Source organism: Pollachius pollachius (assembly GCF_949987615.1).
Source record: "Pollachius pollachius genome assembly, chromosome: 5".
In the NCBI taxonomy this organism is placed as follows: Eukaryota; Metazoa; Chordata; class Actinopteri; order Gadiformes; family Gadidae; genus Pollachius; species Pollachius pollachius.
Window position 1 is genome coordinate 25,670,706 of NC_136938.1, and position 27,223 is coordinate 25,697,928.

Here is a 27,223-nt window from a genome sequence, read left to right on the forward strand (position 1 = left end):
TTTGTGACAAACCTTGAGGTGTGGAGGGGCACGTTTTTCCTTCTCCATCAAACGTGTTGTGTTAACACTTTTGGGGCCGCCACGTGCAATGACAAAATTGCTGCCAGTACCACAGATATTGACGTTGTGGGAATATAGGCTCATGAACAGGGTTTTTTCTAGAAATATATTTGGTGACCACCTAAGTGATTTCAGGGATCACCAGAGGAAAACTGTAACTGAGAAAATGTTAGTTCAGTTGGATTTTTGGGTGTAATGTGTTTTTTGATAAGCTGTTGGCAATATTTAGTTTGTTTGTTTGTTTGCAACCATACATGCTGACTTGTTTTTGATATTGAACATATATATAGTTCTACCCCTTTCAAACGCTATACTCTAGAGAACTAGAGAAACTGTACATTTGCAACATTGTTATGCACCCTGATGCAAGGGTTTCATAGCTAGGTTGCCATTTTGTGATGAACATAAGACAAGAGTTCAGGGAATAAAAAGAGGAACGAGTGAGTGAAGACATGCATGTGTGCAACAGAGTGAATTTGGAAGGGAAATATCGGAATATGTCTTTGTTGTCAGAATTTACAATTTCGCAAAGTGTAAAGACTTTGGATTTGACAACTGGTCAGGGTTCAAAAGACATTTGCAGTGTAACAGATGTGGATTCAAAGGCCATTGACAAACTAAAACAGCAATAATGTTAGATATTTATTTTCTAAAGTGTGAGCAAATTAACTTATATTACTGGTATTACTGGTATTTATTCAGTATGTCTTAGAACTACACTTACAAAATACAATCATTATCCCTGAAAAAAACTCCTAACCTTGTATTCTGATTAATAAAGCTAGTCTGAACTCTGGATCATGAAACACCAGGACATTTTGACCATGCCAATTGTGATTTCTTGCTCAGATTCTTCTGAGCCGTATCAGGAATTAGATTTAGATAAACATCTGCTTTCGAGTGACCCTTCCCCAAAGGTTGCTAACTATATCCCTGGTATAAAGAAGTTGAGCTTGATTTTCAATGTCGGTTGGTTTGATTCTGACACCAGGAGAAGCCTCAGCCTTCAACTCAGTTGCCTGTTAAAATAGTTTTGGACTTTCTGTAATCAGGCTCAATGGATCAACAGTGTGTCTCTAGTGAACTGAAATAATTAAATAAAAATAATAACTGCTCCCTTTTCATTTCACCTTTTTATTCCTACTAACATTCAAATTGAATTTAATTTAATCTAATTGAATACTTACATTCATAAAGCACATTGACTCATGTGATGTCATTGATGCCCATCCCCGATGCTTGTCCAAATGTTCCAACCGCTGATATGGGAACAATGGTGTCCAGAACACCGTAATCCTTTGAAAATGCATTTCTGTAACAGAAGAATATGATGTGTTAACATAAACACCAGTGATTAGGGAGGGAAAATCATGTTCTCAACACACAAACACACGCATATGCACATGCACACGCACACGCACACATGCACACACGTACACACGAACACACACACACACACACGCACATTCACAAACACACACACACACAAACGCATACTCACACACACAAACGCACACACACACACACACACACACCTGCTGTTCTGCATGACAGACTGATAATCATAAGGAGTGCCTAGGTTGAGTGTATTTACCTTGTCAAAGTTGTGTTCGTATCCTACAGAGAGAGAGAAACATGAAATTAAAGACAAGGAATGAACGATGGCGTCAATAAACCAAAAATGAGAGAGAGAGAGAGAGAGAGAGAGAGAGAGAGAGAGAGAGAGAGAGAGAGAGAGAGACTTGATGCCACTGGACGCTAGTACAAGGAAAATGACGTTGAAGAATGAAGCCATGGTGAACCCTCCTTCCAATCGATCTTTACCAGGGATCTGTACCAGGCTACAGTTATAAGCCGGGAAACAGCAGATGAGCTCAGCCTCTCTCTCAGTATCCCCAGGGTGCACAAAGACACAGACCCTGATAAAGGTCAGCTTACCGTGGTTCCAGTTGAGAGTTGGATGCTGGACTAGCAGTGAAGCTAGCCTGCTTCACTGTATACACCCAGGCCTTGGGAGGAGTGCTATAAGGAGAACATTTTAATCGTAAGGTAACTTGTACCTTTATCATAAACACATCCCTGTGATCAGCAATGCAGTTAATCAAGACGCTTAGCATGGCTGGCGTCTGAAGACAATGTCACGATGTCCTAATGAAAGAACATTATGTCCATAAAAGGGTTAGGGTTAGGGAAGAAAACATGATTGGTCCACTCAAATGGCTGTTTTTAAATCAATCGTAGTTTTTCTCAATCGTTTAAACACGTTTTCTGAAACTAAAGCTCAATTTCTCAAAACTCTAAACACAAACCTGAGAAGGGTTAATAATTTTGTCAAAAAACAACTACTACACAAATTCTTCTCTATACAATGTATATTTGTCTCTCCAATGAGCTCCAATAGGCTAAACTCACAATCCCAGCTTTCCAGGGTCATACTGTACACCTATAGTTGATGCTGCAACATTGTTCTGACAATACACCAATTTTACCTATTTTGGTAAATTAAGTAAAATGAAAAACACTACAGTAAGAAAATGTTGACTGTCTTTCAGGGATGTAATGATGAAATCAGTGCAAGTACAAGTACAAAAAGGTAAGAAAGCAAATTTTTTTTTTTTTACTGTAATACAGTAGAATGTTCAGCTGAACATTTTGAAAAGCTTTTCGTAGGCCAACAAAAAATAAGAATATAAATGAGGTGAAACAGATCTACATGTAAATCAGTATGTATCCCACCTCCAATCCTTATCAGGCCAAAGGACCATATCTACAACACAGTAGAGCTCACTGAGTCCTCTTTAATGCTCTTGATTGACACGACTGAATTGTTTTGTCAGTTGAGTTTGAACAGGTGAGAAGTGAGTTAGACTTATTGGTAATAATTTGTTGCGTTTTGAAGGCCAGTGTGATCCAGGTGAACCAAGTGTGCTAAATGATGAGATTCGTGCTTAGAGTTTAGCAAAAATGTGAAAACTGTGGAATTGTGCTGAGAGTTTAGCAGTCTGGAGTCTTGTAGTTGATACATGGGCTTCAAGTTTTCAGAATTGTGTGCATAGTTCCATTTTTTGTGTGTATACAATCGAGAAAAACTGTAAATATCTTAAATCACTGTTACACGTGGACAGTATCTGGTGATGTCATTGGTCAACCGATGTGTTTTTATTGCTAGAAGAAACCGGCTTGAGCAACAGTGATTTGTGATAATTCAGTCTATTTCAGAGCCACACTGTTAGTGGCCGGTGCTCAGTCTTAAATTATGCTGTGTGACCCGTGCCTCTGTTTGCTACCACGTGTAGTATGGGTATGTCAGTCACTTTGTTACAGCCAGGCTATGGAAACAAACACATTGTTTCTTCACTTACATATTTTGCAATCTTCTGAGAGACCAGAGACATACGTGAACGTGTCTGAGCGTGTCTTGTTAAGCCTACTTACCATCACAGTCATCACAGGAGCATTCACTAATGACATTGGCGCCACAGTCTAGTAAGATATTGTTCTCTTCCAAAGGAGCTTAGCTTGTGAATGTCTGTGGTTCGTGACACAGGCGGAAGGTGCTGTTTATAGAAACAGTGCAAGTCAAGGCAGAACAACACAATAACTAATTATATGAATCATTTATTTGTTGGACTTAACTGATTATCCAAACAAACTGGTCTAAGGTTTGAACTTTCAACCCAAACTATGAATCATGTAGGGCGCATGTGGAGTAATAATGATACATAATTTAGTGTTTACTGCAACATTATTGGCTTGGTGTATATGAGCCCAAAGTTGTAAGTGTCTGTGTACGTTGTACGAGTTCCAACTCACACACCCTCTATCTCATCAACGCCATTGACCCTTCGATTGCCTTTTTTGCTGTCAGAGAGAGAGAGAGAGAGAGAGAGAGAGAGAGAGAGAGAGAGAGAGAGAGAGAGATTGTTTGTCACATACACGCAGGCAGCCATGCGTCGTGTGTGGTGGGGCATGACACTTACCATGTCCAACAAGATGCCACACTTACACAACACTTTGCTAATAATTCTTCCATGAAACACTTCATTTTTGGTATATTGCACATGTCGTGAATCAAACCACAATCATTTGCCTTATTTCACACACTAGAGCTTGTACTGAATAACTTGGGTGTGAAGGTGTGCATGTGTGTGCGCGCGTGCATGCGTGTGTGCTTGTTCGTTTGTGTGTGGACACTTTAATAATAATCACTTTTTACAATTTATGAAAATGATATTGTAAGGTTGCCAAATTGCATCTGTTGAAAAGGATAATAATGTGTCCTTTAGGACTTTAATCAACTAACACCGGCCGCTGAGCTATGCTCTTTTGTGGCAGGTGACTTTACGCACCTTTGTGTTTGCTATGTCATTGTATATCTTATTCACTTTGATGCAGGTCGGTTATCGCAAATAACGAGTAGCCTACAATCAATGTTACGTAAAAACGAAAATCATTACAAGAGTGTGTTTAGATTCAAAACAGACATAAGAAAGGAAGACGGTCCATGAAAATTTAAATAGAAAATGCTGCAGAAAACAGGAACAAAAAACAGTTGACACACGTGGAAACTGGAACGTACAGGAAGAATCAAGACTAGTAGGAGCTAAATAGACCAAAACGAGGTTGAACTTATTATAATAGACACAGCAGGTAGAGATAATTCAGGAAAATACTTAACGTAAAAAATGAGGACATCTAGAGGACAAAATAAAAACTACACATAAATGAAAGAGGAGCAAAAACAATCCCTGGATGGATAGTTGTGTGTGCGTGTCCAAGACCTTTTTAAATCCAAACTACTTCCTCCCCACTAACAACAAATGTTTTCTTATTATTCATGCAGAACAGCATTGCTTACCTCTCAATGCTCCCAAAACGCACCATATGGTTCATAGGAGCTAACAGAGAAACGCGTTTTCTGTTCTTGTATCAAAGATCAAAAGCACTGCAGTAGTTTTCCCAATGGTTTTATTGAGAGGGTACATGGGTTAGCTCCAGCATCGGTGCACAGGGTTAGCAGTGGCCAATATATCACACGCACACAAACACACGCACACATCTGGGGAAACAATCTCAAAATGAACTAGAAAACCACTCATGCCCTCGCTCACTTTTGTCAGTTTAGCAACAAAAAGAAATGGACCAACAAATAAAAGATTAGATGGTTTCAACAAGGAAACATTTTTTTAAACTAAAAACTCATTCATTTGAGTGTGATTGACAACATATATATATATATATTTTTAAGATAACAGCAGAAATAGCAGGAGAGGAAGCTGATTCATAGAACAAATCAACACCGATTTGAACGCACTGCCAAGGCTAAATATCCATCAACAACGTTAAACCTACCATAACTCAACGACTGTTTATTTTATACCTGTTTTGGTGACCAAAACAGGTAACATATATACACACACAACGGCCACACCCGGCTGCTTTGAGTTGTCGGGGGGTAACCTTCACCGAGCGATGGGATCATGTGGGTGTGGCCATGGTGCGGGCGTGGCCATGGTGTGGGCGTGGTCATTATGTGGGCGTGGTTATGAGGTGGGCGTGGTCAGGTCTAATGTCAGCCAGCATCTTACAGAGGTCATCACTAGACGTTCAAGGTCAACCGTCTCTGCGAAGGCACTTCCCCCGCGATTGATGCGCCGCCAACGGAAAAACACGACTAGACAAGAGAGACACGCTCACTCTGGACAACATTACGTGACGCAAAATGGCGGCAGGAAGCACGGCGGACTCCCTCACTCCCGTAGCTAGGCAAAGAGCATAGGTATTTGAGAAAAAAGGAAAATAAAAGAAAATAAAAATTGTTCAGGGAATGGTTGGTTGGCAAGGCTCACAGTGTCCACCTCCGGGAAGGGCACACGCTCACGTGGGCTCTGGTGGCATGGTGCGATTGGTCCAGGCGTCTAACTCTCCAGTACCATTGGCCGGGCGGCCCGGAAGGGGCGGGGCTGAGGTGGGCGGGCCGTGGTGTCATGAGGCGACCACCTGTACGTAGTTGGCGGGGTACAGGCCCACCTGGCCATTGGACAGCCGGCCTTGGCACCACCCCTGCTCATCCTCCTCCGTCATCTTCAGCAGCTGTTCTCCTGCACAGAGGGGGGGGGGGGGGGGGAGGTCGTGTTCATGTGTAGCGAGGACTCGCCAGACGTGCTAGGTGTGGAACAAAATTTCACGAGGGTTTGTGAAATCGCAATACTTCTGATACTGTCAAACTGAAGAGGCCACTGGTCCACAAACACCAAACATTGCAGAATTCAGCCTATTACAGTGATGACACTGCAGTCACACTAAAGTGACACTAGAGGGTGACACTGCACTGAAACTCCAGTGACCCTACAATGACACACGACAGTGACACCACAGTTCACTTAAACCTTCCTTAATTGAATAAAGGTATGCTTGCTAATATACAGCAATTCCTTTATTATGTATAGTAGGTGCAACTGATTATCAATTGAATTGATAATCTGGATAATTAGTTTTGTCATAAACACGCGGCCCTAGTTGATATCTACAATCAACCAATTCAATCAGCCTTCTGAATCCATGCATTGATGTAAACACACCAGGGCTTGTGGAAATAATAAATCTGCACCAATTAGTGAGTTTTAATCCTCTCATTATGGATTCTAGGTTGCAGTTTTGATAAAAGCATCCCGCAAACATGATCACTTTTGAATCCCAAATGATTACTTTGCCAAACTGGCAAATAACCTTGGGACTTTTCACACAAACTGTATGAAACATACAGTTGAGATCCTTAGGACCCAGATATGCAACATTGTCTACCATGCATACAAATATGAACATTGCATATGCGAGTGTGTTCTGCTAATGTAAATATACAATGAACCACAAAGAAAAATAGTAGCATGCATCATGACTGTGTGTGTGCACATCATGACTGTGTGTGAATATGTGCCTGTGTGTGCGTGCGTGCTCGTGTGCGTGTGTGTGTGTATCAAGACTGTGTGTGTGTGTATATCATGACTTATCAAGATGTGTGTGTGTCTGTTTCTGTGTGTCTGTCTGCGTGTCTGCGTCTCACAGTAAGCCTGCTCCATGTCTCCTCAGTGTGTGTAAGGAGCCACAGAGGCGTGAGTGATTAATGGGCATTAGTAGGGATTAATACCTGCTTTAAAGCTCAGCTCGTCGGCCTCCTGGCCCGTGTAATCATAGAGCGCACGGACAGGCACGGCCTCTACCTTATCCCCCTCTTCCACCTCCACCTCCTCCTCCTCCTGCTGATCCACTTCACCCATGCCGTTCACCCCCAGACCCTTCTTAGAGCCGTCCTCGTCCGACCAGTCCGAGGAATAGTCTTTCACCCTGCGGAGGACGGGAAGGAGGGAGGTGAGAGGGAGGGAGGGAGGGAGGGAGGAAGGGAGGGAGGGAGGGGAGGTGAGAGGGAGGGAGGGAGGGAGGGAGGGAGCGAGAGGGAGGGAGGTGAGGGGGAGGGAGGGAGGGAGGAAGGGGAGAGGGAGGGAGGGAGGGGAGAGGGAGGGAGGGAGGGAGGGAGGGAGGGAGTCGAGAGGGAGGGAGGGAGGTGAGAGGGAGGTGAGAGGGAGGGAGGGAGGGAGGGAGGGAGCGAGCGAGAGGGAGGGAGGGAGGGAGGGAGGGAGGGAGGGGAGAGAGAGGGAGGGAGGTAAGAGGGAGGGAGGGAGGGAGGGAGGGAGAGGGAGGGAGGCGAGAGGGAGAAAGAGAGAATGTCAAGGGTGTGTATTGAAGTTAAAGCGGCTTTGAGGAATGAACCTGAGGTCATTCCTCAAAGATTCATGGTCAATAATCTATTTTTTTTTTAAAAGAAATTATTGAAAAAAATGTATATATTTTTAAAAATTAAAATGACAACATGGCAGCATGCACTGAAAAATGATTTGGGTCAAACTGGGCAAGGGCATGCGGGGCAGAAATGGTATCCCATCATGCACCTCTGCTGGCTCATGGTGAGGCCCCTCAGCTCCTTAACCAGGTCAAGGAGCTGAGGGGAACACAACCTTTTGTTCGGTTAACATTCTAACGATGATCTTTAATAACCCCTCTGAAAGGTTGTAGCCATTCAGGAGAGGGGAAGTCCATGAGAGGGCCGAACAAAGTGGTGAACAGTGGCTCTGCTATTCCGGGGCAGTGATAATGACCGTAGGGAGCGAGGCCCAGGACTGCTGGGAGGGGCGTGAGAGAGAAACGGTGCTACTGGGTGCTAATGGGGCCGTGGGGAGGGAGAGAGACAGGGTGCTTCTCTTTTGAAGAGCCCAGCGGGAGCATGTCTGATCCCCCCCCCAAACACACACACACACACACACACACACAGGAAACACAACAACACGCAACCTCTGAAGCCTGAGTCAGCGATTTAAGTTAGCAATTAAGAGTGTGAAGTCAGGCCAAGTACACAGAGTTCAAATACTGGGGTGGGCCCCGTGAGGGCGGGCACACACACACACACACACACACACACAAAAACACACACACTCTAATGGGATAAAAGCCAGGAGATAGATAATGCACTCTTCTGTGCCTGGTAGCCTAAATATCGCGCGAGTGCTGTTTGGAGGAAGTCAGTGGGTTTCAGATCCACTCTAAGTCCGAGTCTGACTCAGTAACGTATAGCTATGATGTATAGCATATATAGTATAATGGCTCCCAGTGGAAGACGCTGTGATGTTGGCAAAGGGGCCAAGTCTGATAGGTTCACACTCACGCCTATCGGGTGTTAAACACCAACGGTGACAGGGCAACGCAGAGAACATGAAAAACAAAGACACAACAGAAAAGAGTGTGTGTGTGTGTGTGTGTGTGTGTGTGTCCAGTCCTCCCACATTAATGTGTATACTACATAACAAGTAGTCAACAGAAGACAATGTTTTAATCCCTTCGGATGAGTGTCAGGCTAGGGAATTTAAAATCAGGCATCCTTGGTTAGAGTGGAGGGAAAGAAAGTTAGGCAAATGTCAGCCAACATGCAGTTGGTATACATAATTGAAATTCATAAAGTTACTATGCAAAGGAGAGTATAGCTAATTCGTGGTCGTTTTTAAGGTGCAGTAATTTCAGACTTTTACACAATTCAATTACTGGTATGTTAGTTAAAAACAGTTAAAGCTATAATTAGAGCAATTGAAAGAGTGGAACATTAATCTCAATTCATCTCCTTCTCATGCATTGGTTAGCCAAGGTTGTAAACAGTTCATGAAATTATTTTGAGTAGATTTTGACCTTGTTTAGCAGGTGCTATTGCTACTACAGATACACACGGCTTGTCATTTTTGTGTTCTTTTTGTTCACACCGTTATTGAAACTGATAAGCCTATTCAGCTTTCCATGATTGTCGATCATTGTTGCACTCTTAAATCCATGCCACGGGTTGTAGACCCCTGCGTTAGTGAGTGTGATGCGACACCCAACAAGCGCCACACACGCACACGTACCGGCGGGACGGGTGTGTATCAGGCTGGGAGGGAACCGTCACAGTACACCCACTACAATAAAATAGACCACACCACCGCTTTCGCCCCAGAAAATAACGGACTAGGAAGAGCTTTCTTACTTGTGAAAGAAACACCATCGATCGTACGACCAACCGGTCTCAATTCTCATTGGTTGGTTGAAGTGCCCGTCAACCAACCAATGAACCAATCGAGCAGCGACCAGGACTTTGTCCGCCCAGGTCACATCCTACTGATGGAACGCGAGGGACAGGTTCCTGAAGCAGCCAGGGCAACGGGCTCTACCGGAAGGTCGTGGGTTTGAACCCCATGTCTGCCGTCTCCCTCCACACACTAGGGCTGAACGATTTGGGGAAATAATATAATTGCGATTATTTTGACCAATATTGCGATTGCGATTTAATATGCGATTTTTTAAATTGATTAGGTTCCTTATGTTCTGTATTATTCACAAAAAAAACATTAAATCATTCTTTAGTATAACTAACACAACATTGAGAGAAGTGAACATACAAACCGCTCTTTCCTTTAGGCCAGGCTGATGTGTTGAGATGAATTGATATAACATCTTTATTTAACAATTGAATAATAAACATAAATCTTATCTTATTACTAATCTCGAGTCAGTAACTTTAACAAATCATATTTATTTATTTATTTTTTTATCGCAGCCTTTGCGATTTGCATATCGCGTTCTATTACATCGCGATTGCGATCAATCGTTCAGCCCTAACGCAGCTTGCCCACTGCATCCGTCCGTCGACGGAAGGCGTGTCTGACGGATGGGGGAGCGGTGTTTGCCACGATCTGATTGGCTGACGCATCCGTCGCAGCCTGAAAAGTTACAATTTTCTCAACTTCTGAACGCAGGAGACGGAGCCGACGGAACGGACGGACCCACAATGCATTGCGGGATCGCCCCATGCAAAGCCAATGAGATCCGTCGACGGACGTATGCATTGGGCAAGGGGCGTAACACACACACACACACACACACACACACACACACACACAGTATTTCTGTATTCACCTGCTTGTGTCCAGGATGGTGGGGGTCGGGGTAGGCGGGGCATCCTCCGCGCCGGACGGCACGATGTTGGTGAGGGTGACCACATTGTCCTCGTCATGACAACCCTTCTCCTTCCTGCTGATGGAGCGACTCGCATCCGGGGACCACTCCTGAGCCCCCCCCCACACACACACACACACACACACTTTCGATGAAGGATTTCAACAGAAAATGATTGCTCACTACAAGCCCCCCCCCCCCCCCCCGCAGACTAAGCTGTGCCAGTGACCTAGACGTGGCGGGAACTAAAGTAAAAACACAGAACAGTGTATTATGTGGGCGTGCGCTTGTGTCCACACACATGTGTGTGTACGGAGAGACGGACGGACGGAGAGAGAGAGAGAGAGAGAGAGAGAGAGAGAGAGAGAGAGAGAGAGAGAGAGAGAGAGAGAGAGAGAGAGAGAGAGAGAGAGAGAGAGAGAGAGAGAGAGAGAGAGAGAGAGAGAGAGAGAGAGAGAGAGAGAGAGAGAGAGAGAGAGAGAGAGAGAGAGAGAGAGCACCAGCACAATGCCTCCCTCTGTGTGTGTGTGAGCTGAGGGAATGCCAAGAGATTCCTGAGGACATGGAAGCTCTCTGGCCCCTCCCCAGTCCCTGTGGGGACGGCCAGGTGTAGCCAGGGCACCCATTCAGACTGGGGTGATGCACACACACCAACATGCTGCCGTCAACCCTATTTCCAGTGCTCCTGACGATGGCTGTCGGGTCAGGCCTTTGTGGCCACACAGACGCTCGCGTAGAAGGCTACCGCACGGCCTGACAACCCACGTGGAATCATAGAGGAGATTATAAAGAAGAACATAACCGAGTTCTATTTGGAAAGAGATTTCTATTTTTCTTTCGCAGGGTCACTAATGGAGGCTGATAAATCCGCTGATCACCCCTAATCTGGCATCCCTATGAGGCTAAATGTGTTCCGTGTTCCTCAAAGTTGACTCTGACTGTATACTTTGGCTCCGTGTATTAAGCCCCGAGCAGGGAAGGACACATCAAACACAAATGAAGAGGCTCTAATAAATATAAAAGAAAGAATTCCTGTTCATTTAGTTTTTACAGGAAACCGACCCGGGCGTGGGAAAATCTCTCGGTGAACCATCGTAGGGCGAGCTCTCTCCAATAAGGCGCTAACTAGGGTGCTGCAGGGGACGCGTGTGGAAGTGTGCGCTCATGATGAAGAGGGTCTTTGGCTCATTCCTCCGACAGCCATTCCAAGGCCCACTCAAGCCCCCCCCCCGGTCACACAACAAGGCTTTCACTCCGAGCTGCTTGATTCACATGCATTCCTCGTGGGTCGTAGCGCCTCATACGCCCAGTACCACACAGGCCCTCAGAAACACTGTCAAAGGAAAAAAAGGACTGGAAGTGGAATCTTGGGTTATAATGCTAGACAGAAATTAAATGAATGAATTGGGTTCATTGAATGAATTGTAAATGGACTGCATTCATACAGCTCTTTTCTAACCTGTTGCCCCTCAAAGCGCTTTACAATATTGCGTTACATTCACCCATTCATGCACGCATTCGCTCACTAGGCGGTGTCGGCCACGCAAGGCGACAGCCAGTTCGTCGGGAGCAGTTAGGGTGAGGCGTCTCGCTCAGGGACACCTCAACACTTCGCTAGGTGGAGCCGGGGATCGAACTAGCAACCTTCCGGTTACCTTCCAATGAGTGAGTGAATGAGCGAGCGAGCGAGCGAGCTGGAAAGTGAGTGAGCGGCTGAATGAGACGACTGAGTGAGCGACGTGCCGGCGTGGTGTTTACCTCAAACTGGGGCCAGTTCATGCTCATGCCAGGCCCGTGGGTGTTCCTCCACCACTTCAGGTCTTCCACGTCGTTGGCTGCGCTGATGGTCTGCCCCAGGTCTCGGTGCAGGCTCTGGAACCTTCCACATCAGAGCACCACAGTCACACGGTGAGCATCCCTCACAAACAACCACAATATGCAAGGAAAGCTATCTTTATTCTTCTGCGTTTCACAGCGTTTGATTCAGTATTTGACGTTTGAGTGACACCCGATACGAGCCCAAGGTTGTTGGAGCAATATCCTACAACCATACACCCGGGCTGCTTTAATAAAGAAAACAACACACGTGCGTTACACAGCTCCCTATTAAACCCTCCGCTTCTAATGAAATCCATAAAGGTTTGAATGAAATAGATGGAATGATGGGGACTCATTCACAGCATATTGTATGTGTGTGTGTTAAGTATTTTTTAAATTAAAAATACTTCCTCCCTACTAAAAGACAAAGAGTAGATTTGCCTTTCAGCGGTAGAAATAGATATAAAAGAAAAAGACAGATACCATATTCAACCTCTAGGTGGTGCTGCAGCGCAGTCGCCAGAGACCAGCCCTCAGCAGAGGTAAATTCTGACATTTCCAAACATCCACGAGCACGTTTTTTTTTCCTGGACACACCCTGCGACCGCCACAGGCAGTGCCTTCCTGGAGACGGAATCGTCCCAGCATTCAACTCTTGCCGGTTCAATTGACATTGACATAACCTGTTCTTAAAATAACAATGCTGATATACTTGACACCACATTCAGCTACCAGCTATCATGTGACCCAAATAAATGGTACTGAACTCACACTGCTGGGCTGAAGTAAAATCCATGAATTCCGCAACCTTTGTGACGATTGCCGACAGAGTGCCAGAACATGAACAGGTTCGATATCTGAAGTCAAATTCCAACCAATATTTAGACAGTGGTGCACTTGTTCATTAGCAAACAGTGTCACCATGGGAACGATGAGTCATTTAAATAAATATGAGGGGAGAGGGAAAATAATACTTAATGGAAAACCGCAAAAGTGTTCAAATCATTCTCACTCGCACAAACACACACCCATCTATCCCACGCACAGAACAAATATTAATGTAGTTTGAGCATGGATTTAGCATTAGGCCAAATCATTAAAACCCCACCAATCTGCGTGTGTGTGTGTCTCTACACAAAGTGTGTGTCTGTGTCTCCCTCCTACCCGTCTTTGCAGGACATGTGTGTGTGTCCCTGCCGTCTTGTGTGCGTCCTACATGTGTCTGTGTGTGTCTGTCTATCTGTCTGTCCTACCCGTCTTGGCAGGACAGGTCAAGGTATGGGTGTGTGTGTGTGAGTGTGCGTGTGTCTGCGTGTGTGTGTCTGCGTCTGCGCGTGCGTGCATGCGTGCGTGCGTCTCCTACCCCTCCTGGCGGGACAGGTCCAGGTGTGTATGGATGTCCTGCAGCACGTCCTTGAAGAAGCGCAGGCGTCCTCGCTCCGCGTCCTGCGTCATGTCAAACACCTGCTCCATGTCCTCCATGTAGCGAGGGTTACAGCGGTTCAGCTCCTCCAGAGCCTTCTCGTAGCGCTGCTTCGCCTGACACACACACACACACAATTATATATATATACACACACACACATTATATATACACACACACACACACATTATATATATATACACACACACATTATATATATTTATTACACGGCTCTTCTCAATGCTGTGGAACGCGCCGTCGTCGGCGGTGAAAATATAATTCACCGCCGTCGGTGGTGAATTATATTTGATAATTCACCGTTGCTAAGTATAATTGACCGCTGTCAAGGAAAGTGGATTTTTTGCCGTCTTTGTTGTCACTCCGCAAGTAGTCCGGTTACTTATCAACCCCAGCGTCTTCGGTTGCTAAGCGACGTCAACGTCTTTGATGGACTTCTTCGCTGCTGATTAACACTACGGATGCTGGTAACAAATAAATTGTAAAAAGAGACAGCGTGTGAAGTTATTTTATATATATATGTATACACTGTATATATACACACACACACACACACACACACACACACACACACACACACACACACACACACACACACACACACACACACACACACACACACACACACACACACACACACACACACCTAAGCAGGGACTGACATCATTCCCTCCCTGCTTATATTTTAAGTCAGAAATAAGTTTTATTGGATTTGAACTGAACTTCTAAGAGTTCAGTGCATCATTTCATTTTGATTGGGTGTTAAGGTGGATGGGAATACCACCGGCCATGGGCAGATGGAAGCAGGCCTACAGGCCCGGTCACGCCTGGCACATAGTAAACGCTCGCTCAGGTATGTTTTTCCTGGTTCTCACTGGACATTTTCCCACTGGAAGTACTGGTGCGATACATATTTAGTCAGGGTGTGTCTGGTGTGTGTCTGGTGTGTGAGTGATTCTGATGTGTAATATGTCTGTGTGTGTGTCTCGGGTGTGTGTATCTGTCTGTTTCTGGTGTGTGTCTGTGTGTGTGTGTGCGCATGTGTGTCTTGTGGTGCGTTTGTGCGTGTGTCTTTGGAGTGTGTGCGTGTGTCTGGTGTGTGTGTTCACAAATGTATGCTAATGCATCCACTCTCCTATCTACAGGTTTGTGTCCACACATTAGTGAGCACTATCTATTATGTGGTGCAACACTAGCAATTAACAAACGGCTGATGATAAGATGTGTGTGTGTGTCTATGCGCATGTGTGAATGTGTCTATGCGCATGTATGTGTGTGTGTTTGTGTGTGTGTCTAAGTGTATGTGCGTGCGTTTGTGCATGTGTGTGTGTGTCTAAGCGTATGTGTGTGTTTGTGTGTCTACGCGTATGTGTGTGTGTGTCTATGCGCAGGTGTGAATGTGTCTATGCGCATGTATGTGTGTGCGTTTGTGCGTGTGTGTGTGTCTAAGTGTATGTGCGTGCGTTTGTGCATGTGTGTGTGTCTAAGCGTATGTGCGTGTGTGTGTGTCTACGCGTATGTGTGTGCGCGCGTCTATGCCTGTGTGTGCCTGTGTGTGTGCGTCCAGTGACTCGCGGGCTGGTTGCAGCCCCGTGCGCCCGGCCGCTCTCACAGTACCTTCTCGGCCTCCTCGGCGCAGCGCTCCACCTTGGTGGAGAACTTGCGGACCTCCTCCTGGGATTTGGTGGGGTCGGCCTTGGCGTGGTTCTCTCTGGTGAGCGCCGTGCGCTCCTCCTTCCTGGTCTGGTGGTAGCTCTTCTTCGTGGACTCCACCTGTACGCACGCACGCGCGCACGCACACGCACACACCAGAGACACAGACGCACGCATCACGCATCACGCATTAGCGACACAAACACTTTCATACACCTACATACATGCTCACACTACCAAGGGACCACAATGGAAATAAGCCCAAGGGCTGTTTTGGGTTATCCTTTTGACCTGTACATTTGCATGCTTACCTTTGTGCATGTGCCAACAAAGAATTTCAATTTCAACACCAGGGACAGAGACAGAGACAGACACAGACACGACTTAAGTTACAACCTCTCTACATGTTGTTGAACATTAATTTACAATATATTATGTATTGACAGTAGTGTCAATATGTTATTATCCATACAGTCAGGGAGTACTTAATTTGCTTTCGATTGAAACACACGAGCCAAAGTTTGTGTGAAACGTGCACTTTCTCCCCTTCCCATCTTCTCTAGTTGCGTGGGACATACTGCTTCAAATACTATGTACACAACATGCTCCAGATGCTGTCGTTTTCAGCTCAGGGTCTGGCAGGAGCCAACAGGCTGGTGCTTCTCTTGCTGACGTGACTGAACCTTGTATGGGGTATTCTCTTGCCCAGGCGCTGTTAATTCCAGCAGCATGACGCACCTCTCCTGGGACAGTGGTGTCGTAAGTCTGCTGTGATGGAATCTGACCCAATTAGAAACAGCCGCGGTAAACGCCTATGAGGTCACTAGAGACGTTGCCACTCCTGCAGTTTGATCCGTCGGTTGGATACTCTATAAGAGTCGGAATAATAACTGTCCCGACGACAGAAACCCGTCATTTACTTGTTATGTTATTGAGGGTGCATCAAGGTGTGCATTTAGCATTAGAAATGTTTCCTGATGTAATCGCAATCTCTCGTCATTTCAGTCCATCGATTCCAATCCGTTCCTTCAAGGCGAGGCAGTGGGTCTAGTGAGTCTAATTACCTGTCTCTGCAGAGCAACAGGTGACCAACTAACTGCCACTCATATCATGACGACGCTGCAGTTGAATGCATGTCCATCATTTCAGACTTCGGAGGGAGGGGTTCAAACACCACACATCAGCAGCGAGGGCGTAGCGGGGTTAAGACCACACCCCTGACTGACACCTGACTCACACCCTGAGTTTAGGACCTGACTTTCAGATATACGTAAAAAAAGTAGATCATCTCTTGGAGTGTCGGAATGGGAAATGTGTCATCTCTGACCTACGTGCGTTCATGCATGGTAGAATGAACTGCAGTGATGCGTGGACGCTTAACTACAAGCATACAAATGTATCTTTATAATTATAGATCATAAATGGAAATGATCTGGTTCTGGAAAAAAAGAAAAACGTCGTCATTAAGTGAACCGACTATTCAATAAGAACTAGTGCTTAGTAGTTACAATGCTAGATGCTGTATTGGAATGAACTCGGTATCGGCCGATAGTAAAGTTCAGGAATTGGAATGGGTATCGGGAAGGAAAAAAATGCTATCGGAACATCTCTAGCAGCGGGTACATCCCGGCTCACCTCCTTCAGCCGGCGGACCCAGGGCTTCTGGGCCTTGCGGAAGCCGTCGTCGGCGTCCTTGGTCTCGCGGAAGCCGCCCATCAGCTGCTTGTGGAAGGCGTCCTTCTGCCAGCTGCGCACCTTGTCGCTGTCCTCGCTGGCCAGCCGCCCGCGCATCTCCAGGTGCAGCTCGCTCAGACGCTCCGCCGCCTGCATGAAGGCGTGCCACGCCTTCTCCAGCGTGCCGTACTGAGGGCCTGGCCGCAGGTTCGAACCCAGGTTACATTAGGACAGGTCAACGGCGTTGATGCCCCTACCCCCCCCACTGCCCCTTCCCTTCCCCTCCTCTCCTGAAAACACCCCTTTTACGCAGTTATTGTTTGTTGTGCGTCCTGGCACTTAGCACTTAGCATCGTGTAGCATCTTATCCTCGGTATCTTTGCTGTAGATAGCCTTTCATCCATCCAACCACCCATCCATCTATCCATCCATCCCTCCCCTGGTCTTCTCCTCCTCACCTTTCTCCACCGTGCCCCTCCACTTGCGGGCCCAGTCGCTGAGCTGCAGGGCGTAGCTCCTCTCGATCTTGGCGCGCTCCTGGAAGCAGTTAACCACCTCGCTGCACAGCCGGTGACCGTCGTCGATGCGCCGCACCGTGCGCTTGTAGTTCCCCGGCTGCACGCACGCACACACACACACACAATGCAGACAGGTGATGTTGAGAGGAATGTTGTGCACAGACGCACTAATAAATACATACAAATGCTTCGTCATTTTTATACGACTAATTCGATTAAATACAAATGTATTGAATTTTTTATGCGTGTTACATTTATCTGGGGAACAGTATGTCTCTCACACGCACACATGTTAACGATCACCGTATGTCCGTATTGTTTGTGGTTTCGGAAAGTATTCAACATAACTAGTATTAATTCAATTTATAAACGACATTTCTTGAACCCAAATGCGCTGTAACACCAAGGGATAAAAGCAACGATAAAACAACAACATAAAACAATCACTACTCCTATACGTCCGACCGTTTTTTCATTCATTGTGATCGACCGCAGAGATCAGCCTTAGCGTCCTGCTCTGAGGAGAGGAGCCAGCCGCTGGGATAAAGCCGTCTGCATTAGCTGCAGAGACGGCTGGCAGGCCGCGGAGCAAGTCAGCAGGGACCCATTACGCAGCCGCGTGTCTCTATTTAAAACAACACGGCTCCACCTCAGCGTCAGCAACAGCGCTGCTCACACTACAGTCAGCAGGACGCACTCGTCCTCCCCTCGCTGGGTACACATACAGACGCATGTCAGGCGCCCCGTCCTGCTGAGGTGGCCGACAAGATGCTATTACACGGACTCTGCGGTTAGCACTGTTGGCGATAAATCCCTCGCCTGCGTGTGTTGGCGTTAAAAGGCCTGCCTGCCTGCGCATGCGTGTGCATGCATGTGTGTGTGTGTGTGTGTGTGTGTGTGTGTGTGTGTGTGTGTGTGTGTGTGTGTGTGTGTGTGTGTGTGTGTGTGTGTGTGTGTGTGTGTGTGTGTGTGTGTGTGTGTGCGCGCGCGCGTGCGTGTGCGTGTGTGTGTGTGTGTGTGTGTTGCCCACCTCCCAGAAGCTGTCAGAGCTTCCGAGGTCGCTGAGGTCTCCATTGGAAGACATGTTGGGGTCTGCCCTACAGCACGGAATGATGCCGGCTAGACGTGTGACTGAGGAGGTCAGACAGAGACAGAGACAGGAGAAAGAGGATGGGGCAGGAAAAACACATAATTAAAAAAAGTGCTAGCTTCTTAGAGTCCTTTCTACTACCAATGCTTGACAATTAACGTGTCAGACATGACACAATAGGATTTCGACTGAGATGAATAAACCTGTTTCTTTAGTTCCTCGCCAATACTGATAGAAAGGCTTCCCCCCGCTGCGGCGGCGGTCAGAGTGCTGTTCGCTAACCTTAGCGCTCCCGCCCCTTGGCTCAGGCGGGCTCCACGTCAGCTAAGGGGTTTATTTACTGGCCCGAGTGCTGGCAGAGAGAAGCCTCTACCACACGCTGCCCACCGGCCCCCCCTGTTTCCCTACCGCCCACCAGCACACAACAGAACCACTTGTGTTGGATCATCAGAGATGCTCGCTCTCTCTCTCTCTCTCTCTCTCTCTCTCTCTCTCTCTCTCTCTCTCTCTCTCTCTCTCTCTCTCTCTCTCTCTCTCTCTCTCTCTCTCTCTCTCTCTCTCTCTCTCTCTCTCCCTCTCTCTCTCCCCCTCTCTCTCTCTCACTCTCTCTCCCTCCATCTCTCCCCGTCTGACACACACAAGCACAAGCAGGCACACAGGCATGGCCTTAGTCAAACACAATACACAAATATTTGCACAGAGAGCACTGCAGATATTAAAGCAGTTCTTGGATGACTACAGGCGAGGGAGAGCCCGTTTCTCTGAGCTCGGCCACATGAGTGTCTTGGATAACAGCGGAACGGATGGCCAGTCATACTTCACGCTACCAATGATCGTTTGTGGACTACCCCGTGGACGCAGTGCAATCTGCGCAAGATATCCTGAACCCAGTAGCACTGTAGACGCATCCCAAGAGCGGATGAACCTTGCCCAGGGTTCACGATGACCTCGGTCCTCCAAACTCTATACATCCACATCCGCACTGACGCAGTCTGATTGGACGACTCCCAGGGCCAAGGCCAAAACACTTCCTGTGGCAGACACAACAACTTGAGAGGGAAGCTAGCTGCCACACAAAGAGAGTGTGTGTGTGTGTGCGTGTGTGTGCCTGCGCGCCGGTAAAAGATTCACACGGTAAAATATCTTCAAAACAAAGTTCTACACACCACATTTTGGGCCACATCATAGCCCAACTGAAAAAGTAACCACTCAAACGAGAAACCGGAAAAACTATAACCAGTAAATTTCCAAAAGGGCTAGTTGCTTAGAACGGGTTCCGGATATACCCAGGGTGGAATGCCGGACCCATAATCTCCAGTCTGCAATATGGAGTGGGTGTGGCAGTAAAATAAAGAACACAGCATGGACAGAAATGACATGGTACAGTCTGGATGACCTTTCAAAAGCTATTCTGTGGGAGTAAGCAATGCTGACTCCCAACATCAAACCGTTTAATATACAGAGGACAAGCATGAGCTTACCCTCAGGGTTATCATGTCCATTCTGGTTCTAGTACGAAGTGAACATTAAACCAACTGACTGACCAGTTATTTCATGGAGGTATTAGTTTGTTATACCTTTGGTGAGCTATCAAGATTTGTGAATGGTTTGGGAAACCATTCACAAAAAAACCTTCGGTGATATTGATTGGTAAGTCAACACCGCTCGGAATTCAATTAAAAAGGATCCTAAATGATGACACAGTAGATGGGAAATAAAGGTTAAAATAGACAGCAGTCATAGCTTTGCACTGCAGAATAGACGCAGTCTTCAAGCCAAGTATTAATCTGCAAGGTGTGACATGTAATGATGACCGCAACGGGATGGCACCTCCCACAGCAGCAACAGAACTTCCTTTAATGCTGAAGCTCTTCTCTGCAGTGCTCATTACTCCCCCCGCAAATCTATTCTACAAGTCTTAACTTTTTATCATTTGGACTGCAGAGTTGTTAGAACATACATGTTTCACCCATACAAAAACACAAGTGTGAATGAGTGAGTGAGTGGAAAATGTTCTAGCAAAGAAGGCATCCGACATCAACATGCTACAACATGAGCGGGTATGAGAAGCTGACTTGGCCGGTACATGCTAATTACTATTCCACGAAGAGTATGTGTCGTTGTGAAATAAGGGTTCTTGATCTGGATGCTTGACTTTGTTGTTCCTATAGCTTCACTTTTGTGAACATGAACTCACATGAACATACAGTTTCTCTGGGTACCCAAGATATGAGTTTTGTTGCACTTGTTTCGACCAATAGCTCAGACTGGTTCTAAGGAAAAAGATTATTTATGTAAGCTTTGGTTGGTGCATTTGACAAAAACAACAAACCAAAGGTATGAATGTCAATGTTAAGAATGCAAGGCGTGTCTAAATTGTATCATCAGTGAATCATACCACAAATCTCCTACTACCAAAGTGAACATGAAAGCCACCACACTTCCTCAATGGACCACTTTTGAAATCGGTCACAAGAGTCCACCATTTAATACTCAAAACATACGCAAGAAAATACAAACACAAGTAGAACTACAGCTATTGATCACCTGTGTTCAATCCCATCAGTCTGTGGGTGGCCCTGAGTTAAGAGATTACGCTTTGTGATGTCCAGCAAGTTTATAGACCGACTCATTAGTGGAGTAGGTCAGTGTTCTGGCACACACACTAGATGCCGCAGCCCCAGGCCAGACAGAACGCTGTCCAACCACTTCTACAATACATTTGTGGTAACACATATGGATAAGGTTATTAGGACGGTTCAAAAACTTTTTTCCTAAGAGTTAATGAATGAAAGTTAATCTGAAGCCAAATGTGATAACATTCTGAAGTTCTGTTTGGAATGAACACATTTGAAATGTTGCCATAACTTGATATTGAGCTGTCCAACCCAACTCAACACAAGGCTGTGTCGCTATGATAAAAACACACAGCAGATAAGACGAGTACTTGGTACGACAAGGATAAGAACACGGAGAAGTTAGAATACATACAATATGCTCCGTAAGAATATTGACACCATGATCAGATAAAAATACAATTAATACTTGTTGAGTAGAAAGTTTAGCAGATCGTTTTTCCCCCCAACATGCCGCTTGCCCACAAAGCCCCAGACACGCACACGCCTGCCTCATCTTACCTTGCTTTCTTTGCCGTGAGCGACAGACCTACTTTGAACCACCCCCTGTGCTCCCCTCTCACACCCATCCCTATAATCAACCACGCGTCTGCAAACCTCCTTCCTCCAACCCAGCAAACCACCGCACTCCACCGGAGTCCCCCGAGACGACACCCCAAAGACAGGACACTTCCACTTCAAGATGGAGGATGTACCAAAACAGTAAACACCTAAAGAAGTGCCTCCAAGCCGACTCAGTGCCTGTTCCTGCTCGGGGAGGTGAACACAACCCTCCTCTCAGAGAGCGGAGTGGCTGTGGAGGAGTCACTGGAGAGGCTCAGAGATCCCTCCCATGGGTGTGTGTCCACAAAGGATGTTTATCTTGCATTGGTAAGTGACCATGTTCTTGAGTTCATTTCCCACACGCAAACTTCGTTTGACATGGAAGGAATAGGAATCAAGAAGTACAATTGTCCCTTACGCGAAAAAGATGCTTCATACAACATTGTATAGAACCATAAAACAATCGTAAAATACACAGCCACAAGTCGGATTATAACATTGTCAGAGTTATATCTAGAGAGAACTATAGGGCATTGGCCTACAGGACCATCATGGTATACCGATGCGTTCCTTAAGACGTTGGCTTTTCTAGAGTGATTAACCATCCGCTGGCAAGCCCAACGAAAAAGTAATCACGGCTGCATTCTGACCTATGCTTCTTTGACTCTTGGCTTAAATTCCAGGGCAGACTGGGACTTAACTCTGGCAGAGTATCCATCCTCCCTGGGACCAGTAGCCAGGCCATTGTACAAAAAGGACGATGATTTAAAAATGTATTAATAAATGAACGGTCAGAAAAAACAAAAAGCATCAACATTGTAGAGCGAAACAAAGGCTGGGATAATTCTTTAAGAGAAAGGCAGTTGAAAAAAATGAATAATGACTAGCCATGAACAGTGGGAGGCTGGAAGCAGTAATATTTCCGTGTGGTCGTTTACAGCAGAAGAAAGAGATAACAATGCAAGTTACAACATTTATAGTTGTATAGTTTACAGTAGTTTTTGGACCATCAACACAACACTACAAGGAGCTAGCGGCATGTGACAGAAAGTAGGGAAGGCAGGAGTGCGCAAGGCAGAGACACACAGCGATTGAAGGAGATTCAATGGACGGTGGATTTAGGCAGAAGTGGGTCAGTGCAGGCGGGCCAGGGATGGGGGAGGAGGCTTGAAAGGGAGGGAGAGAGGGGCGGAGGGAAAGGGTAGACTAGGTCTAGGGCCTCAAAGGCTCTACTGGAAACCCAGTCAATAATCAGATTAATGTACATCACCGGTTTTGCAGCAGCCTGCTTCCATTCGTTCCTGAAACTATGCTACTAGCAGGCTAGGGGAGTTTTATACAGGTATTAGCCTGAGCTATGTTACACCAGCGCATTATGCTCATTGATTGTAGGTGTTGTGGGAACGGGCCTGAACTTCCAGTAGATCACCACTGTTGGTGGTGATGGTTTTACATTCAGTCTACCACATAAACAAAACAAGCTGTACAGCAGAGCCCTATTATTACTTTGTAGAGTAAATATAAAAGAATCCCGAACATTCAAACTGTCATAGATTCTAATGATTACAAAATCTGCCATTCAACGAATCACAACGTTTAAAACTGTTACTATACCTTACTAAAATGTGACAACATTTTCTAATCGATTTTTCTTAAATCATATTCTTGACGGGGGCATTTCCGGGGGCGTTTCCGGGAACAGCTACAGCCAGGCACAGGCTGCCCGAAACAGGGACTGTCCCCGGAAAAAAAGGGGAACCTGTTACTAACAAACCCGTTCCATTGATTGGCTATGTATGGGGGTTCTAATCACTGACAGGAATTTGTTTTGGAAGCTATCCTGAATACAAATGGGTACATCCGAGAACATTGAGGACTGGAAGGGAGACTGCAGATATTGATATCTGTCCTTAGTAACAGATATCTCCCAAATGTGCACCATGACCTGGAAACTGCTTGAAAAGGCAAAACTGTGTACCGTTGGACAAGTATAAACAGAAGTAATGATGGATGAGGCTCTGAAGTCATGCCTCGGATGACAGGACAAACCCAGAAAACACACACTTCAAGAAATACATAACAAATAGAGGGGAGGTGCAAAACAGAGTACATCCTGATCTCGTGTTCCTCTCCATACAAACCCAGTCAATTGTGTAGTACTTTTGAATTCACAAGTGCGAATTTAAAAATGCATATATTGGCCAACCTTGAAAGGCTTTCTAAACCGGTCCAATCCGATAAGCTTGCAGGGATGAAACACATTTTCTGTTCTGTGAAAATATGGACTATGAAATCTCCCTTATGTGCAGTATGTCAGAGTCTAGCTTCACATAAACTACAAACCTATTAATGAATGCCCAGTAATCCCAGTGGGTTCTATGTTTTCAGCCTCAGGAAACACACCAGAAATAGGCATGTTCGATTCATGTAGGTAAAACTAGAACGGCCAGGTCAGAGAGGTAGGATTATCTACTTTATTTAAAATACTTTGTAAACCACAGTTTCCAGTTAGGTAACAGACCTTTGAGTGTTGAACGTATAGAACTCAATGCATTCACCTTCCTACAACACTGCACACGTACAATTGCACACATTCATGTTACAAAACAAGACTATTTTCTACCTACATACATGATGTGCTCCATCCCAGGGTCCAAGCAAAGACAACCTTACCTTTTCAGAGATGAAAACAGAGATGGACAGCAGTCCAAATGCAAGCAATGGCTGTTTCTCCGAAGGCCTGAGAAAGCAATAGACAAAAGCAAGGCTAAAGAGCAGAGATTCAGCGAGAGAGAGAGAGAGAGAGAGAAGAGAGAGAGAGAGAGAGAGAGAGAGAGAGAGAGAGAGAGAGAGAGAGAGAGAGAGAGAGAGAGAGAGAGAGAGAGAGAAATCCTTAAAGAATAGACAGAGAGAGAGAGGAAACACACCAGAAAGACAACAGAGTTGCTGGTTAGGAAGCCTTGAAGCCCACCGACATGCAGTTAGGATCTCACAGAACCAGACGATGGTATTGGTCAGGCAGGCTGCCAGGTGAGTGAGGCAGCAGATAGTAAGTTGGTGGCAGTTATTGCAGTTATAGGAGCAGTGGCTGAGAGGTGGGACATTCTGAGGCTCCCACTGAAATGCCACACATAATAAGCGTGTAGTAGTCATAATGAGCAGGCCGTAGAGACCCCGGAGCTCATAGAAGAGGTCCTGGGGACTTACATCACACTTCTAAAATTACCTTGGAATGGCCGGGAGAAAAGGGGTCAAAGTATCTGTCAATAGGACGTCAACACACCACGAGTTGCAAGTTCATTGAGCTCTTCCCTTGCCAAGTAAGGCATAGGATTAAATATTGAGGTCTGGTCTCACGAGAATTACCAGTTCTAGCTTTAGGAACATGCCAGTATGGCTGGACAGAAAGGCTTTTTTCAGCGGATAGTGCAGGGATGGATAGACCTGTACAACTCAGACATCAGCCCTTTGAGGCAGCAGTCAACGCAGGCTGCACCATTCCCTCCAACAGCAACTTGCAATCGAAAGGTTTGGCATGTCACTAGTAAACCTGGAGTATGTCCTGGTAGAAGATGGGACAGAATATTAAACATAAAGAGACACAATCAAGCATTGTTCCCCTGCATAGCATCCAGTACAGCCAGCCAAAATGCTATAATACCCTCGACACAATTTGATTCCTCCAAACTCTACACCGCCACATGATAGGTCAATCTGATGTGCTACTTTTGACTACTTCTGATGAATTAATTTCTTCAGATTAACACATATTTTAGGTCATTGTAAATATCGTACATTCTGAACACCTTGTTCATGCGGTTAGGGTCCTACATGATGTGTGTAGTGTACTGTGTACTGTAAAGTAGGTGACTCAACTCTACTCCAAAACCTATTAGACGTCGCACTAGGATCAAAACAATTCACTCTTTTTTGATGAGAAAATATATGCATTTTTCATAGGCGAACTCTGAGAAATTGACAGCTGCTGATGGACCTCGACCTTCTATGAAAATAATCCACTTGCTGCACAGGGAACCTGAGGGCCAGACAGAGGCAGCAGAGGCCCCCCACCATCAGCCAGGCGACATGACGTCATGACGCCCTGGCTGCACTGAGAACCCCAAAGAGTCGAACCCGATACACACTCAACGAATACGAATAAACGAGTGAACGTAAACGATTCCATCAACATTTAACGCTTCCCATGTAACTCCAACTTTTCCCGAACGAGCTTACGTCATGTTAAACCAACCGATCGCTAAGCGTACGATTTGCGATAATTTAAATTACGCAGTATTACGTGTCTCCATTACACGCCTCCAGTCCCAGCGATGCAATTACGCGTTCTAATGATGTGCGTCATGTTGGCGTTATAAACATCAAACATCTAAACATCTAAATAACACACGGGCTAGGCTACTTAAGTCTCCAACAAGCGCGTACCTGTTGCAACTTATGTTGCTTTGCTCCGATCCTCTTTCTCCGATGATCCTGTTCCCTAGAAGCTCCCAGCGGGCAGTCGGCGGCACATGGGTGCGTCGGGCTGGCTGAAACTCTCCGAAAGGTTCCGTGTGCCTCGAAGCCAGCAGCGCGTTGAATGTCAATGTTTACTCAGAAGCAACAGGCTCGCTTGCTGCACTCCCATAGGCCATTACGCTGCGACTCCATGCGTCCTGCAGAGACTCGCCACCAGTGCATGCACGCTCCTCGCCCGTATCCTGCTGGTTTGGACTCCCCAGGAATAGCCGATTTGTAATGTGTTGCCTTATTGAACAATAGTTGACTTTAATGTGGATCTGTAAAACACTTTTGAGAGGAAAGGAGTCTTTTCGATGCTTCCTAGCGTCGCTCAGGAGAGGTCTCTGTAATCAGATGCTGCTAGCCACAATATCCATTCATCCTATTACGGGTCTTTAACCCTTCACTGTCTGAGCAAGCGATCATCACATCCGCCTGCACACACACACACACACACACACACACACACACACACACAAACATACAAAGACTCCAGTTTACCAGGCGCCCGCGCACAGATACACTCACACACACGCACGCACCGCCCGAAAAACAAACGCACACTCTTCCTCTCAGAGACCATATAAATGGGTTTCCCTTTCCCACGGAGCATCCAATGTTTTTGCCAATGAACCATCAGTATAAGTTTTAGCAGCGCCCTCTAAAGGGCCACCATAGTATAACATCCACGCAGGATTAACAGTTGAGGTGGGCAGTAAAACACCAGTAGTAGAAACATTGA

The 27,223-nt window shown here is 46.0% G+C and overlaps 1 protein-coding gene across 5 annotated transcripts; it reads right to left on the reverse strand.

Annotated features, from left to right (window-relative positions):
• Positions 1 to 5,011: 5,011 nt before the first annotated feature.
• On the reverse strand, positions 5,012 to 27,065 carry pacsin3 (protein kinase C and casein kinase substrate in neurons 3). 5 transcript variants are annotated; one of them, XM_079736618.1, is made up of 11 exons: positions 26,407 to 27,065; positions 24,637 to 24,730; positions 18,725 to 18,825; positions 17,635 to 17,791; positions 17,138 to 17,373; positions 15,467 to 15,622; positions 13,772 to 13,947; positions 12,349 to 12,469; positions 10,552 to 10,700; positions 7,208 to 7,404; positions 5,012 to 6,161 (listed from the first exon to the last, which is right to left on the reverse strand). In XM_079736618.1, the coding sequence occupies exons 3-11, from the start codon at positions 18,776 to 18,778 to the stop codon at positions 6,046 to 6,048; spliced, it is 1,362 nt and encodes a 453-aa protein (XP_079592744.1). In that variant the 5' UTR covers positions 18,779 to 18,825; positions 24,637 to 24,730; positions 26,407 to 27,065; the 3' UTR covers positions 5,012 to 6,045. The 5 variants fall into 5 exon arrangements, with proteins under 5 accessions (XP_079592744.1, XP_079592743.1, XP_079592745.1 ...); XM_079736617.1 differs by lacking the exon at positions 24,637 to 24,730; XM_079736619.1 differs by lacking the exons at positions 24,637 to 24,730; positions 26,407 to 27,065 and adding an exon at positions 22,131 to 22,179.
• Positions 27,066 to 27,223: the final 158 nt, after the last annotated feature.